Genomic DNA, 18,951 nt, shown 5'->3' with positions numbered 1-18,951 from the left:
TCGTCTCATCTCTATATAACTCAGTATTTTTTGCAACCTTGTAATATACATTTAAAATAAACTTGCTTCTTATAAGTTGCAATTCAAATGAAAAATACACCAATTAAAAAAAGACGTTGGTATTAGATACTTGATTACTTTTTGGCAGAGGTTCCTCGGTTCTAAAAAAATAAAACGCTAACTGCAATATAGATCTGTAAAAAAATCTTAAATTTTATTATTTTGATGCGTTGGTTGTCAAGGATATTGATTTATTTAGCTCATTGTTGTTTAAAAAAACTTTTAATAATATAAATCCTTCGTCGTATCTAATTAAACTGTGCACACAAACAAAAAAAAGCAAACAAAGATAAAAAAAAACAATTAATTATTAATGTCAATAATTAAAAGTTTTTTTTTTAACTATTTTTTGTTTTCTACTTTAAGGAATGTTTTTTCCTATTTGGTAAAAATTTGTTGAAAAATTTCGTATTCTTACTCTGGGAAAGTATTATAATCAATAGAAAAGTCTATTATCTCTAGAAAAATTATTTCATCTCAGGAAAATTTCTATTATTTCTGTAAATATTTACATAATGTGCTGCCTAGTTATTTTAATCATAAAGATTATATCCATTAAAATTGAAGATAAAACGTGTCAATATGCATTAAACCGATTAATTTGAATATTGTGAAAAATGTTTGCGAATGCAAATATAGCATTTTAAAATAAATCTGTTGTAGTTTACTTTTGGGAGTTATAATATTAAAAAATGTTTCTACGGTAATTATAGATCTATGCTTAAAAGAAGACGCTTTGATTGATTAAAAGAAGTTTTTTTTTTGTTTTTTTTTTTGTTATATTACTTAAGAACAGAGTTTGTTTAGTAGTGTACTTGATTTATAATCAGTAAAAGATTTAGTGATACATTTTTGTATATCGTGTTATTCTATTGAGTAAGCGTTTCATGTTTTGTAGAAATTGTTGTCTCTTAAATTGACTGATGTCGAGTTTTTTGCAATAAAAATTCAAAACATATATTTTATTGGTCCCCATGTAAAAATTTTCTTTTGAGCTAACTTTTTTTTTCTTTCAGTATTCATCTGCCTTCTCTTTTTTTTATTTCCACCTGTCTTTTAAACGTATACATACTTTAATTTTACTCTTGATTAAACCATTTTAAAAATAAAAATTTTGAAATTTTAAAATGTTTTAATATATTTAAGACCAAAAGTCAAAGGAATAAATAATATATATCAAAAATAAAAAGAAATAATAATAAAAAAAAGTTTATTTAAAAAATGGAAATATTACTGCATTAAGGATACCGTTTTTCTATTAAACAAAAGAACCAAAAGATTTCTTTTTTATTCTTATCAGTACAATCAATCGCTTTTTATTAAAAAATACTAGATTTTTTTTTATATGCTCGACTTCGAAAAAATTAAATGTTCTGATATTTTTTAGTTACGTAATTTCTTTAGAAATATAACTGAAATTTTTTTTTGATATTAGTTTTTACAACATTGGCATTTCTTTTTTCCGACAAGTAAATAACCTTATAATGTTACATTGCAAAACAGTTTAACAATGTAACTTTGATCAAACATATATTTGCATGTAAACTTGGTTTTACGTAGAAATAATATTAGTTGTAATTTTACTTAAGAAATATTATAAAAATTACATGTGATGCCCCGCAAACAACGCAGTAGCATTAAATTGAAAAGAAGACCTTTTTCTGAAGGAGACGGTGTATCGATATCTCCATTAACACAGGTATGTTTCAGTTATAACTTCAAACAATAAATAATTAAAAAAACTTTAAATTGTGTATTTAAAAACCTTTTTTTTTGTCTCATTAAAAATAGATAATAAATCTCATTAAATTAATACCAACTAAGTTACACAATTTAGCTAAATTATGTGAACTGTGTTAATTATGTATAACTATGATAAACTATGCGAATTACAATAAATTATTGTGATTTTTAATTTGCTATTTAATTTTTATTATTTTAAATTAATTGATTCGTATTAAAATTAGTTACTTTTCAATTTATTGTGATAACAACCTAAAAATATTATGAGGTAGAAGTCTAACTTTGTTTTTGTTTTAAATACTTAAACACGATTGTTAATTAATTATTCCTTAAAACTAAAGAATTTTAGTTAAAAAAAAGTTAAACTATATTATTAAGAGCCCAAAAGATATTGTAGTATACAACAATTAACGAAACTCTTATTAAAAATATCTCAAAAATTATTACGCCTTTTTCACGCAACTGTTTTGAAAAAGTTTTTAAAACTTGAAAGCATATTTGCGATCAACTAACAAGAGCAGTGGATAGTAAGGGTTGTAAAGGGAAAGCTGTTTATTGATTTTAGCAACGTTAAGCGTTTTAAGATTTTCGTTTTTTCTAATTTCAGAAGGTAGTCATTATGTTTAACTATTAAATACATCAACCAATAAACAACCTAACTCTAAAACGCAACATAAAAAGTGGAGATAAAACGGCAAAACATTAAATGAAAAATAATTCAAAAACATTTAAAATAAATAAAACGAAAGATTTTTTTTTTAGCCAGTTCAAGCTTGACACAGTATAGTTTTTTTTTCAAGAAGGTTTTTAAGCTTAAACAGCCAACCTGGAATTAAAATAATGTCAAGAAATACCTTTTGTTATGTTAACAATAGATTTTTTGTTATATTAAAAATAGGTATTCGTGTCATTTTTATACTACTGCAAAAACTTGTTTTGACAGTCTTCAGTTTCAGTCTTCAAAATCAGTCATTTAAGTTGAAGATTTTTAGAATAAAAGCCGTCAACTTTAGACTAAAATTTACAGTCGTGTAAATGACTTTTTACTAATATGACTTCTAGATTGCTAGATTTGCAGCTAGATTTTTGTTATTCTAATATCTAAATATCCAAAATAATTCTTTTTTTGTTTTATTTTCTTGAAACAAACCTAAAAGTTCAAAATAATTCATAAAGAAAACATGCTTTCTAAAATAAGATTTAAACAATGATAACGGAGCCAGTTGCGACGCAGAACATAAAATGTAGTCTACAATAGGTTTATATATATTATAAAATATATTTAAAATGTTTTATATTTTCAATTACAACATTAAAACTAAAACCTAGTCGAAAATATTTTTATCTATAAACTCCTCTCAAAATATGATTGATTGGTCGGAATTTACAATTTTACAAGATTTACAATTAAACAACTTTTTTTAGTTATGATATATAAAAAAAAAAAATAATGCGAAACATTATATATAAAAATCTTTAGTACCTTTTGGATTATTAAATACTTCATTGCAACAAAATCAGTTTTTAAATATAGTTTTATATTTTAGAGTGATCAGATTTTAGGCACAAATATTGAAATTTAATATTAATATTTATGAAATATATTCGTTTTTGTAATAGTTTATTAAAAATAATTATTACTGAACATGTATTGTTGAATTTTTTAAAACACATGCATTTTTGAATGGACAATATAGTACCCAACATAAAAATAAAAAGTTAAAATGATTTTGGTAAATGCACCTATTCTATGTTAATGGCTAACTACGTCAATGAAAACGAAAGTTTTGAATTGTGTTTAAATGCGACTTCTATGTTAATGGCTAATTATGTTAATGAAAACGATATGTATGTTGAAATTAAAGAAAGTTAAAAACGTTAATAAACTAGATGTTTTCTTTTGTTTTTTACAAATTTATTTAAATGACAACTTGGCTACATAAGCCATCCTATAAAAGTAGCTACTTAAATTAAGCACAACTTTGTAACAACATAAGCCAAAAAATCAATTCTTTAATCACTTAAAAAATGAATACCAAAATAAAAAGCAACAACGCATATATTACAAAACACGTTTTTTTTAAAAAAATTTTAAAACAGCGACAAAGCGTTATGACGAGATTATTTTACATAAGCAAAACAATCTCGCGATTAATGGTGTCCGAATCAGGACGCTAAGGATTCTGGGATGTGTATTACAGTCAAATAGTAAACATAAGCAGAAAAATGCAAATAAACTTGTTTTGTTGTTAATTAACACATGTACTTCGTTAAAAATAGTACTATATTTATTATTTCAAATTAAAAAATAAAATAAACAATAACAATAAAAACAACTACGTTTGGTAGCATATAAAAAACCTTTATTTTTATATTATTCTGTTTGCATTATTTTTTGTTTTTATACTATTGTTTGCATTATTCTTATTTTTAAATTATGTTTTATATCAATTTATATTTTATACGAATTAACTTATTCAACGTATCACGTTAAATAAATAGATCGTTAAATAAGTAGACAAATTGAAGAGTCAAGGCATTTTTTGTTTACCCAGACGAACAAGTTAAAATATACATACGTTAACCAAACTAAAGCATTAACTTTGTCAAGCGAATTATTATTATTTTACGACATTTTTATAATGATAATTTACTACTTTTAATAATATTCAAAAAAATATTCAACTCACGATATATATTCAAGTCGAAATTTATATCTTAATGGTATAGTTTAACAATACTATAAAAACATAAACACATACAAGAAAAAGCTTTTTTAAGAAAAAGCTTTTTTTTTTTAGGTCACCCACCGGATTAGTATACTAAAATCAGACATACTTTAGTGATATCAAATAAAATTGTTATAAAATAGTCATCTCACGAGGAAATATGCTGTATTCCTAAACAATTTAACTGTGCATTTTTGCAAAATGTTTCACGTTAAATTATTTATCTTTAACCCTTAAACCAAACAATTGTAAAAGTTTGTGATCTGTAAAAACGAAAGAATATTTAATTAAAAAAAAGTTCTCACTAACAATTAAGCTTTTCGATGAAAAGTAATTGTTACTTGATTCTGCGCAGTTAAATAGTAAGGAAAGTATTCTGATGTTTTCGCAGCAAAAAGTAAAAAAAGAAAGAAGAGAGTTTATTAATTCGTGTCTAGCCTTTTTTTTTTTGGTCTTAATTTACCTCCTAAAGTCCGAAAAAGCCACTACAGTCGAGGAAGCTGCTTTAGTTGTGGTTACAACCCTCTCACAACTCTATAATTCCGAAACACAAACCATGACGAACAAGGCCGCTGCACGGAGAAACAAGTTAACCGCGGTACTACCAGGGACGTGGTGGTGATAGAACTCGGAACTTATTGATTATGAGGCAAGTGCTTTACCACTACTGCACTACCGTTGAACAACAACCTAGATGGGTGTTATTTTAGCGGTGTTATGTATATAGCACTATAATAATAAAATGTGACCTAAACTTAGCTTACTATTTCTTACTGTGTGAATGTCTTAAATAAAAACGACATTAAAGAAACGACACACTTCATGCTAAAACTTTATTTTGAAAATAAGATCAAAATATCTCTACACAACACAATTAACAAAATAAAATAACATGGTTTCTAAGTCCTTTTGAAGAAATTTAACTTGGTTGAAACTTGGGCATTTTTGGAAGAAATTCAATTTTTCCACATGGAATTACAAGCCTATATAGTATAGAAATAATAGTATAACATAAATAGTATCATAAAATCGCAATGAAAAAATAAAATAAAAATTACCTGCTTTTGTGACAGAAAAGTACCAAATAAATGCATTGATCAATATGTGTCGATAAATTGATTTACAAAATGAACTCTAAACGTGTGCCTGAAAAATTTGAATATTTGAATCACATGAATGTTAAAAATGTTAAAACAGTCATGGCATCTACATGCCAGAATAGTCTATACTTTTACAATAATCTATAAAAAATTGATCAAACATCTCATTAAAATTAAAAATAACATAACCATATTTTAAATACTACTTTCATCAGAGTTGTAATAAAAGCTATAGTTAACTACAACTGCAACAAATATATGTAAATAAAGACTTAAATAACTGCACCAATTAACTATATCTTATATTGATAACCCTAGTTAATAAAATGAATAACTGATGACAGAACAAAATAAACAACTACAAAGTGAGCAAAACAAATTATCATGCGAATAACGAAATAAAAAACATGCTGTTGATAAAAAATTGGCTAATTTATTTAATTAGCCAATTTTTTAGCCATTTGTATAATTAAGACATCTTTTTAAAATAAAATAAATAATATACATATAAATAATAAAAGACACTTATAAAAATAAAATAATTAATGAACTTTTTAATTATCAACTAAAACATAACGTACATAAACAAACCAACAATAAAAAACAAAAAAACTTATTTACGTATATTGATTGAATTTAAGTATTCAAATAAGTCATAAAAACAAAAACAAAAAAACAGCAGATATAACAGGATACCTTTACATAAATGATAGTAAAGGCACACCCTTTATGACAGTCTAAAACAGTAACAAAAGGAAACATCTCTAATTTACCATTACCAATACATTTCAGGTAATGTTGCCTCATATAATTATCTTTTCATATAATTAAAGGTGTCATCATGCCAGTCAGATGGGTTTCTTAAAATATCTTGAATTTCTACAGCCCCTTTCTATAAATGATACTATATTATATTATATACTATATTATATTATAAATGATACTAATATACTATCATAAAATAGATAAAAGAGCAAAAGAAAAACAAATAAAAATTGTTTAGAACATAAGATTCGAAAAAAAAAAAAAAGTAAAAACAATGAAAATATCAAAGAATAAAAAGAGGAAGAAAAACATCGATTAAACAGAAGAACTAAATGCATAGTTAAAAGAATAAAAATGTTTGTGACAAACTCAAAATTAAAAACTTTAATAAGTTATTAGAAGAAAACAAAAATAACATTTTTTAAGTTTTATTAATTTGTTATATGGATTGTTTATACTGTCGTGTATTTTTGTGTATTTTTTATATTGTTGTGTATTTCTATGTTTTGTTTATATTGTCATATCATAATCAATCATAACATGATAGGGGAAGTTCATGTACTCTGGGCCAGATTTTTTTAATGCCCAAATTCAAGGCCCCAGACTTGTCTAAAAATGGTGAAACTGATATGATCACATCTCTATACTAATTAATTTGTATATTATAAATATATTGACTTAAACTATAAAAGTCCATCAAATAGATGGGTTTAAAAATTAGTGGCCTTAGGTACAATAATCTTTTTTTGAATTGTACCTCGGGTCTTTTTTCGAAAATTAGGTTTAAATTTATAATAAATTTACAACAAAGATAGACACATAAACTTGATTAAAATTTTATTTAATCTTATATTGTTTTCAGTTAATTTATCTAGTGTTTTTAATTGCAAGACTTAAATATATAACAAAATAGTTCTGAATTGGCAAAATTGACAAATAAGTCTATGCATAAAATGATAGTCCCAAAACAACTATGGATTTCAAGATGCTGAGACATAGTACAAAATTAACTTCAGAAACATACAATAATATATATATATATATATATATATATATATATATATATATATATATATATATATATATACATATATATATATATATATATATATATATATATATATATATACATATATATATATATATATATATATATATATATATATATAAAATACAATAATAATAAATTATTATTGATAAATAATATTAAGTTTAACTTAAATAGTTGATTATATATACACATACCATAAAGTTGAAATTTTTTTAACTTAATAATTTATTATTCCATCAGAGAAATACTTCTAAACATCTTTAACAGAGTAGTTATAGGCTGGAATTTTAATTATATAATTTAAAAAAAATTAAAAATACGATTATTGCTGTAAATATTACTTATTTAACGATCTACTTATTTAACGCGATACCGGCACAACTCAGAACAAAGTTGCACTTGGTTTCTGTTGAGCGTTAAAAACCTTCAAGAAAAACGCGTGTCAAAAACGGTTTTCATTCCGTGAAATAATATATAACAATATAGTAATGAAGTAATATATAACAATATATAACAATATAAGCTATTACTGTTTACCATTAACACTCGTTAGATATTAATGGTTTCACCGTTACGGAAATGTAGTGTTGTATTATATTAACTTTTTGTAAGGAATGTGAAACCATTGATAAAAGCATGCAACAGATAAATTTTAACTTAAAACCTCGTGTTTTACTTGAGTAAAACAGCCGGTAATATACACGTGTTTTTTGTTCACGCCAGTATCGTGACAAACACGTGTCTATAAAATTTCTAATTCCGAAAAAGAAACAAGATGCGCCGGTTGGTTTATATTTCAGTACTGTCAACTAAATCATTTGATTTTAAAGTTAAAAAAAAAAAAAAAAAATTGATATAATATCTTTACAATTTATTTTTATTTTAAAAGCAAGTCAAACCATATTTTTAAAACCTATATTCTTCATGAATCAGTCAAAGCGACATTAAAAAAGCATCATTCTTTGTAAATCTGGCTGTACTAGAGATATCTCAATACAATACTGTTCGAAATTTTACACAAAATATGAGCGAGTCAGACAACATTGATCACCATATTGTTTAATTGTTGCTTTACACAGCTTTTTACCCAAAAAAAATTGATACGCATTAAAAAAAAGTGTTTTGTTACTATTGTGAACAAGGTATTATAGTTCTATTTTGGGTTTAATTTTCTCATTTTATATTTTTAGTAGATCATTTTCTAAGAAGCGGTCAAATAAACGTACTTTATAATATTATAAGTATGTTTTTATTTGATGGTTTCTAAGGAAACGGTCAAATAAAAATTTATAAAAATATTATATATACTAGATCTTGAGAAAAAAAGCGCAATACATTTTGTTCTAATTGAAAAGAAACAAGCTTTCTTATTCCAGGAATACTTACAATCCAAGGATTCTCAAAATGGGATAATTGACATGCGCAACATGCTTAGTTGTCATGCGCAAAACTTTGGGAGGTAAACAAACCTTTTTGTCGAAAATCTAAATAAAAAGTGTCTACTTATTCATGCCGTATCCCTTTATCGTTAAAAAAGTGCTAATGGAAAAGGAAATCTCAAAACAAAAATAGAAGTGTTGCAACAATGCCATGTTCTGAATTTATATAGCTTGGGAAAAAGAATAGTATTTATAAATCTTTTAAAAGGAATAATTACTATAAGATATCCTACTCTAATATCAACAATCCTAATGTCAACAACAATAAAAATACATAAAATCTTATTTCTGATACTATAGTAACTCTTGTTGATACCAAACAAGAGTTACTATAGTATCTGGTTTATTTGGATTTGATGAAACCTAAATCAATGTTTATTATAAAACATTTAGTTCTTTTATATATATCTTTTAATGTTGTTACAAATTTCAAGGGCTGAGGTGTCACTTCAGTTAAGAAAAATACTTTTTTTATTTTAATTTTAGTTACAACCTCTCTTAACTTCAACTCTAAAGCAAAAAACTTGACAAATAAATCCACTGTGCAAAGAAACAGGTTGAGTGCAGTACTACCAGAGGTGCGGTGGGAATCGATCTCAAAACTTTTGGTATAGTCCTTACTTTGCTTACAAAGTAAGCAATCTATCATTACATTGCTATTGCAATGTAATGATAGTGTTTTCCCATTTAAAATGGGAAAACACTATCATTACATATGCACTGCCAAATATGCCACAATCTTTAGTAATTTGTTTGTCCGAAAAAGAACAACAATATAAAATGTAAACAAAAGTTATGGCTTTATTTTGTTCTATTCTATTTAATTTTTTTTGCTGTATTTTGATATTTATAATTTAAAAAAATTACAGACTATCTTTTAAAAGAAAATTTTAATAAATGCCATTAAAGGTATTTTAATAAATAGTTTGTTGCAGTCTAAAATTATTTTTATAATTAAATTATTAGTTCATATTTCCCACCAAAAATTTTTTATATCAATACTTGTACAGTTTATTTTGTTTCTCAAATCAGTAGGATACACATCAGTCCATGTTGCTATGATTTTGTTATCATGACTAATAGATATATCAAAACATAATGTAATGTATTCGACTAAAAGGCCAAATTGGTATCTTGGTAAAACTAAAAATAACTCTGAAATCATTATGCACCCTCTTCATTTTTATTATTGCCATTAAAATCTCTTGTTTTTTTCAATGTTTGTATTTGACTCCCACTATATAAGTTAGCTTGTAGCAGGTTTTAAATATTCTAGTATCTAAATATTCAAAGTCTGTCATCTTTAAACTTTGATTTATTGATTGTGTGACTTTCATGTAATAACTTGGTTTGTTTCTTTTATTTTTAGTTTTTATAATGTTCAATTGTCCTTTAAAATAGTAATTTCTTTTTTTAACTTTTCGGCCTTAGCTTCTTTAAATAAAAAATTAATATAATTGTTCTTTTCAATTAGTCAATTAGAAATTTTTCTGTAAAATTTTTTGAATATTTTGTTTTAATTGTTTTCATTCCAACATTTTACTTTTTGATAATTTTTTTTAGTTTTTCAAAGCAAAAAAATTAAGGTGGCATACTCAAATTCATTTGACCCATTATCATATAAATCTTTAAAATGTGAATATAAAATAGTTCAGATTTTTTAAACCTTTCTGATTTTTAATTAAATCTATATATCACTAATTGGTACATCAATCTCATATCATTTGATTTTCTTCATTAATTGATTTTAAGTTTTTTAATCATGACGATTTGCTATGATCATGATGATGATAATAATGATGACGATAATGATAATAATAGTGATGATGATGATAGTGGTGATGATGATGATTGTGATGATAAAAATGGGAATGAGGATGGTGGCGACAATGATGATAATGATAATGATAAAGATGACAATGATTATGATACATACATACATACACATATACATACATACATACATATATATATATATATGTATATATATATATATAATATATATATATATATATATATATATATATATATATATGTATATATATATATATATATATATATATATATATATGTATATATACATATATATATACATATATATATATATATATATATATATATATATATATATATATATATATATATATATATATATATATATATATATATATATATATATATATATATATATATATATATATATATGTATATATACATATATATATATATATATATATATATATATATATATATATATATATATATATATATATATATATATATATATATATATATATATATATATATATATATTTATATGTATATATACAAAATTAAATTTATTTATATTGAATGTATCTTTAAATAATAAATTTAAAATCAATTTACAAATTACTAAAATATGATTGCTTTTTGAAAATCTTGCATAATTTATGATGACAATCTTGTATAATTTATGGTGATTTATGATGATTTATGAAGCAAAATATGATGTTTGTAATGTGGTTTAACAAGTAAAAATTCAAAGAACTATGACAAGCTGTGAATCACAGTCATAATGATAATGGTAATTAGAATAGTGCTCAGTTGGTTTGTGTTTGTATTAATTTTTGTTGTGTTATATGAATAGTTTAATCTTGATGATGACAAGTCAATCTTTTGGTACATTTTATGCAGTAACATTTTTTTTTGAATTTATTAATTTCTTAAAAAATGTCTGGATTTAAATAAAGGTTTTTAGATCTTCATTATTTTAATTATCTTCATTGTCATCTCCATTATCTCCATACTTTATTGAAGCAGGTTTTAGCATCTAGTATACCTGCAACCGTTACCATGTAAATCATGAGATGGTCTAAAATTAGTGCATTTTCAGAGTTGTAAGAATAAAAAGTTTACTAAAAAGATTTTATTGTAAAAATAATTTTATTAAATAAGATTATCTTTGCATCATAGCCACCCATTTTCTGGAGCTATTAAGTTCCAGACCTTTCTTTCCAGATTTTTTTTTATATTCTTGAGTTTTTTATTTTAGTCTACTGAGGCTGGAGCAGTCAAAGATGATACTTCAACTAATGTAGAAGTTGGAGCAGTCAAAGATGAGATTTTAAATAAGGTAGTAGTTGGAGCAGTCAAAGATGAGGCTTCGGCTAATGTAGAAGTTGAAGCAGTCAAAGACAAGACTACAACTAGTGTAAAAGTTAAAGAAGTCAAATATGACACAACAAAAAGAAATGTTGGAGTGACTATAAATGTAAGTCTAAATTCAAAAGTTTTTTATAATTAATTAAAAGTTAATGTGTGTAATTAGTTCTGTTTGTTTTGTTTGCTTTCAATGAAATTATTGTTTAAATGTTTTTGTGTATTATGGTTTTTATGGAATATTTGCTTTAAATATTTTTTTGTTTTGTTTTTGTTAAATTAAATTTAATGGTACCATTGTCATTTCACAATCACCTAAGTCATTTTTCATGGGGGAAAGGGAGGGGGGGGGGAGGGTTAGGGGTTTTATGACAAGTTGCCATATCTAACTATAAAAGTTTAAATTTTACTAAATGGCTGTATATAAACAAGGTTAGAAAAGGTTGCACACAAGGTCCATACATTTACCAGGCAAACTATACTTTTTAAAGATTTTTTTTGAAAACATAAAATTTGTAATTAAGGAACATAATATTTAAATGAAATAATACAGAAGTTTTAGTTGAGATACATAAAAAGTTATTGAGATAACATTAGGTAATATTGAGATAATAACATTAGATAATATTGAGATAATAACAGATAATATTGAAGAAATGATATTTGTACTTAAGAAACATAAGATGTAATTGCAAAGGCATTATATTTAATTTGAAACTTCTAATATGTAACTTTGAAATATATAGTTTGAGTAAGCTTTGTTTTAATCTAAGCTGATCTAGTTAAATACACCCTCACACTCACATGCACTAATTTCAATAAAAAGATGTGGTGGTTGTGGCTACGTGGAGGTAGCTAAATAAGTTCAGTTGGGTGTCAATTTGAACAACCATTTTTTATGAGTATAATGGTGAATAAAAACTGAAAACTCAGGTAATAAATTGAGTGCTACTTTTAAATAGACCCAGAAACCACCAATAAATAATAATCTGATTTTGCTGACGCTTTTTGATTTTGAACATATCGATGGCAAAAGCAAGTTCCGAAAATTTCATACAATATCTAATGTTGTTCTTGAGAAAATACTATACAAATAATGAGTTACTTTTTATAAATAATGAGTTACTTTTTATAAATAGTGAGTCACTTTTTATGAATAGCCTTAAGATATCAAGATAATTAAAAAAGGGACAAAAATCTAATAAACACTTTACCTTTAAAGACTTATAACTCACTATTTATATCAGAAAAAACAAGAAAAATAATATTTCACAATTTGTAAAAAAAAGTTATGAAAAAAATTTACATAAAGTTTTAAATATAAAATGTATGAGAATAAAATTCTTTTAAGGTTTTTGTTATTACATTATTTTATGTATATCCTAAAGTTATAGTTTTAAACGCAATAAATTAAGTCCAAAAATGTTAAAGTAAATTTCTCAAATAATAAATTTATTATGTTGCCTTCTTTTAAGTTAATATTATGAAAGCTTCTTCAGTTGAATTGGACCTTGAGTAATTGAACTTTGCATAATGTATGCATTAAGAGTAAACAACAGAGGTCATCTCTGCCTGGCCTTGTAAGTGTATTACAAGTAGCAGGCTTTCTTAAGAGATGTATTTAGTCTCACGCCTTGCCTGACCATGCATATAGTATTTTGTTTTGACTATTTCGGCCATTGTTCTTTGCATGCTTTGACAATTTGCCCATTTTAAAAGTGCACTAAAAAATTTAAACTAAACTAAAGAAAATTTCAAAAAAAAAAACAACCATAAACTGAAAAAAGAAATTTAGTATTAAAAAATGAGAAAATATATATAAAAGATATACTTGAAAAAAACTAACCTATGAAAATAACGTACATGTCTGTACATGAAACCTAACGTACGGTGGTTTTGTGTCCCAGGTATTGTATAAGATGCATCCTCCCAATGAGCACAAGATGTGTTTAAGACATATTAAAATGTAGTTTATTAGACATCTAAAACACATCTTGTGACAATTGGACTCTTACAAATTAAACTTTGTAGTATGTGTTTCTATAGAAACTTTGACAGCAAAAATGAACAATATGTGTTGAACTCATCATTACAAGGACTTTTACCATGCAATGTCATGAAAAGTGCCACTCTGCACTATCAAAATCTTGCTTATAGTAGTAATAGTAAGTTGTTAATATTTTTGTAATTTTCATATATTGAAGCAGCTCTGTCACTAAAATAGGTAAAGTAGTAATAATTAACTGTTTAAGTTTATCAATAAGGAAATTGATAAAGAAATAAAAGGCATCTGTTCTGTGTTTCAGAACAGATGGCTTTTGATGGTCTGTGTTTCAGATGGTCTGTGTTTCAGATGATCTGACATAATGCAGTAACTTTAAAAACAAGTTTTTTTACCTGAAAATAAACATGATTTCCTGTATTAGAGAACTTTATTAGAAAATAAACTTGTATTAGAGAACTTTATTAGAAAAATTTAAACTGTATTAAAAAGTTTTCTGAAAAATCAAGAAGAACTAAAGTTTGCTTCTTAAAAGTTTTGACTTTTTGATATAAAATGATGTTCTTTTAAATTGTTTAACTGATCACAATCTATTTCAAAAAGTTCATCTAAAGGTAATGTTGTTGGGGCTAAAGTACATTGGGAATTAGGTTTTTGTCATTATTCAAATGGCACCATATTCATTTTTCATTAAACAAATTAGCAAATTCAGTCTTTTTCTATATAACTATTACAAAAATATCTTAATTTTTAATTGTTTATGCGACACAGTGATCACATATAGGTGACCAATAGAGCTGTCCAGTTAAATTACATTGAAAGAAGTTGGATGCTCACCAGCCACAAAAAACCTTTATTTTTAATGCTACAAACCATAAATTTAAATAAGTTTTTGTAATCAGCTACACCCATATTTTTCTGTACAAAAATTTTGATGGTATTATATGGCACAAACTGTATACAGACCAGAAGCACCATGATTAGGTATGCCGCACTTGGGTCTTAAGTTTTGAAAAATTTAGAATATTAACTTTTTAAAAAAAATTCAATATGGAGTTCTTTGGTATTATCTTCATAATTTTGTTATTAGATACGCTTTAAACCAATCTATTTTAACTGACACAAACTCTTTATTTTCTGGACTAATTGTAACTAAAAACTTATTAAAAAAAAATCATATTTTAATTTGTTTTCATTGATAATTTACCTGACTTTCTAAGACTATCTTTTGGGATTATAAAAAGTAAACATTATTTTTTTAAGTTTATATTAATAAACACTCAGCTTACTTTAAAAGAAAATTAAATTAAAAACATACTCTAAAAAACCTTTTTTATCATATTGCAACTGTGAACACTGAAAAGTGGACTTTTTAGAATAGCTAAACAATAAATAAAACCCAAACAAATGTGAGATTTTTGTTATTATTTTTCAAAGATTAAGGAAATATTAATAGGAAATATTGTTATTAATAACAATAAGTTGATTCACTAAGTAAGAAAATATATTAACAAGAAATATAAATTTTCTTGTTTGACTTTTCAGGCACAGTCCAACACTTAACAAAACCTTGAACTGGTAAATTTTCTTAGGTTGTTAAATATTATTATGGTCCATTTTCATAGTTAAAATTTCAATTTTTCTTTAAAATTTTAACTAGGTGATACAATTTTTACTAGTGATAAAATTTTTACAAGTTATAAAATTTGATCTAAAGGCGCTATATGCCAAAAATTTTAAATATATTATGTGGAACTTTATGTTAAATATATATTTTCTTTCACATGTTTAGTTTTACATATATGCATTTCTAAAATTTAGTTATACCTTTATACGTTGTGTAATTAAAACTTATGCTATATACGTTGTATAATTTTTTATTAAAATACAACTTGATGACTAGATTTTTTTTTTTTTTTTTTTTGTTATTTACTTCCTCAAGGCCGATAAAGCCGCTACGGATGATGAGGCTACTTAATAGTGGTTATAACCCTCTCTCAACTCTATAACTCTGAAACACGAACCTTGACGAACAAGGCCGCTGCGCGGAGAAACAAGTTGAGCGTGGTACTACCAGGGACGTGGTGGGGATCGAACTCGGAACCTCTCACTTATGAAGCGAGCGCTTTACCACTACACCACTACCGTATATATTAATAAACCTGTCTCTGAAAAAATATTAAAGTATTTGGGACAAAGAGTTTCCAGTAAAACAAATTTAAAAAAAAATTTTTTTTTTGTAACAAAAAATAGATGAATTGTTATTCTAAATAATAGTAAATAAACAATTGTATAATTATAAATTTATATAACTATAAATTTATAATTTATATAATTTATATAATTATAAATTTATATAACTATAGACTGATAATGAAAAAACGAGCCATGAGTATACAAAGCAAAATAGCACACGTATTCATTTGAGTCATGGAGTTAGAACAAAGTTTACAATAAATGTTGGACCAATTGACAATGATTTAAAATATACTGTAAAACAGAATGTACCACAACTATCACCACAATTGGCGTCAAATTTTGGTGAAGCTAAACAGAATTTTTCAGATAGTGCTAAAACTTTTACAAGCAAAGAACCTGTACTAGAAGAGGTTTTTATAGAAGATATAAGACAAAATGAAGAATCACTTCCCGTGAACGTATGTATAAAATGAGAATTTGTAGATTGGAAAAAACTATATGACCTAATATATTTTGTTATAAAATACACAGATAGAAAAACAGTTCTTGAAATTAAATTGTGAGTAATTCAATAAAATTTTTTAATTTCAGGTTGAAGAAATGCTTTTCTTATCAGAAGATATATTAGGTGAACCACAAACCAATAAAACTGTTGAAACTCAATACAAAAAAGGTAAATGTATACAGTATAATGCCAAGATATATATATACATATATATATATATATATATATATATATATATATATATATATATATATATATATATATACACATATATATATACATATATGTATATATTTATATATATGTATACATATATACATATACACACACATATATATATATATATATATATATATATATATATATATATATATATATATATGTATATATATATATATATATATATATATATATATATATATATATATATATATATATACATATACATATATACACACACACACACACATATATATATATATATATATATATATATATATATATATATATATATATATATATATATATATATATATATATATATATATATATATATATATATATATATATATATATATATATATATATATATATATATATATAACTCCGAACTGGTTGTCAGAAAGTTTTTCCGTATTTTGTTGACACAAAAATAAATTAAAATACAAAACCAAAATTTTTTTTTATTACTTGATAGACTGCCTGCCCCAACCAAACCCTCAGTCGATGTAGCAGCACTCTCTTACGAGTCAGGCTATAAGATAGTTGATGTAGCAACACTCCCTTGTAGCAGCAGGCTATAAGATAGCCGATGTAGCAGCACTTCCTTGTAACAGCAGGCTATAAGATAGTTGATGTAGCTACACTCCGCGGATGATTTACAGTAAAAAAAAATTAAAATAAAAGCATTTTATTAAAAAAAATAAAAATAAAAACATTGTTTATATTTTTAAAAACATTCAGAGTGTTTTAAAAGTATTCAGAATGTTTTTAAAAACATTCTGGTCAGTTGAATTTGTGTTTTTGCGGTTTTTTTAAAAAACAATTAATTTCCAATTAAATTAATGGTTTTATCTTTTTGACTACACGGAAATGTTGGATGAAAGTCAAAAGTATTTAAAAGTGACGTATTTATTGTCATTTTTTACCTTCCGTACTCTCAAATGCAACAATTTATAGAACTATATATCTATATACATATATTTATATATCAGGCCTTGTTACAAGATTTTGCTGCGTAATGAAAACACATAACACATTTTAAAGTAACTCAACTCAGCAAATATATTTTGTATTTTAGAAGTTATGTTGCGTCACTAGCATCTTTTCAAGTACCGCATTGTAATTAAAGTTATTGACACGTTAAAAATCATACAAACAGTTTTTTTTTTTGCTATAAAAAAGTTAGAAATAAAATCTAAGTTCCTATTTGAGAAATCATTTTTATCAATTTTTTCAAATATGAACTAAATTTTATTTTGAAAAAAATATTTTTTTCATAATGCGTAATAATATTTGTTTATTTTCTTATAATTTTAGAGTTATTTTATGAACTGTTATTAAATTTTTTCTTATTTATTTTGTGAACTCTTTTTAATAATGTTTTTAAACAATAAAGAGTTTTATCAGTTACCAATAACATATTTGTTGTCATAATTTATTTTTATAAATTAAACGAACATCATTAAAACTTTACGTTATTGAATTGACAATAAACAAAGTATTTAAATTATTAATAAAGTATTTACATCAAAATAAATCGTGCATTTTTTAAACTATTATGACAAAAAATAATTTATATATTTAAAAGGAATTTATATATTTAATTCCTTAAGATAAAACTTAAAACACTTTATTTTCTTCAACTAATTTTTAACAACAAAAAAAAATTGTTAAACAAACTGTTTCCTTAACAAAAAATCTATTAGTTTACAATTGCGGTTAAATGCTTTATGACTTTTTAACTTATGAATTTCTTCTGAATAAACGTCACATAAACGATATCAGAAGATAATTTAAATATTCTAAATGATAAAAGTTTTTGCGTAATGCAAAACTGCTGAATGCGTAGGCAAATCACCTTTTCACAGGCAAAATGCAAGCTGTGTAACGCTTCTTAACAAGGCCTGATATATATATATATATATATATATATATATATATATATATATATATATATAATATATATATATATATATATATATATATATATATATA

General features: G+C 24.3%; 1 protein-coding gene and 1 long non-coding RNA gene across 2 annotated transcripts in view; one reads left to right on the top strand and one right to left on the bottom strand.

Moving 5' to 3' along the window:
• Positions 1 to 1,403: 1,403 nt before the first annotated feature.
• The window catches only part of LOC136071957 (neuroblast differentiation-associated protein AHNAK-like), a 36,662-nt gene continuing 19,114 nt past the window's right edge, over positions 1,404 to 18,951 (top strand). The window contains 4 exon segments of the mRNA XM_065800835.1: positions 1,404 to 1,759; positions 11,922 to 12,140; positions 16,397 to 16,687; positions 16,821 to 16,902. Of these exon segments, the coding sequence (XP_065656907.1) occupies positions 1,673 to 1,759; positions 11,922 to 12,140; positions 16,397 to 16,687; positions 16,821 to 16,902 (679 nt within the window). The 5' untranslated portion in view covers positions 1,404 to 1,672.
• Positions 5,392 to 7,776, bottom strand: LOC136082249 (uncharacterized). The gene is made up of 3 exons (XR_010639523.1): positions 7,643 to 7,776; positions 5,591 to 5,678; positions 5,392 to 5,515 (listed from the first exon to the last, which is right to left on the bottom strand). It is a non-coding gene; the product is annotated as an uncharacterized LOC136082249 (long non-coding RNA).

The sequence above is a fragment of the Hydra vulgaris genome, chromosome 07 (genome assembly GCF_038396675.1).
Source record: "Hydra vulgaris chromosome 07, alternate assembly HydraT2T_AEP".
In the NCBI taxonomy this organism is placed as follows: Eukaryota; Metazoa; Cnidaria; class Hydrozoa; order Anthoathecata; family Hydridae; genus Hydra; species Hydra vulgaris.
The sequence above is the reverse complement of the archived record's forward strand: the minus strand, read 5'-3'. Positions and strand labels throughout refer to the sequence as shown.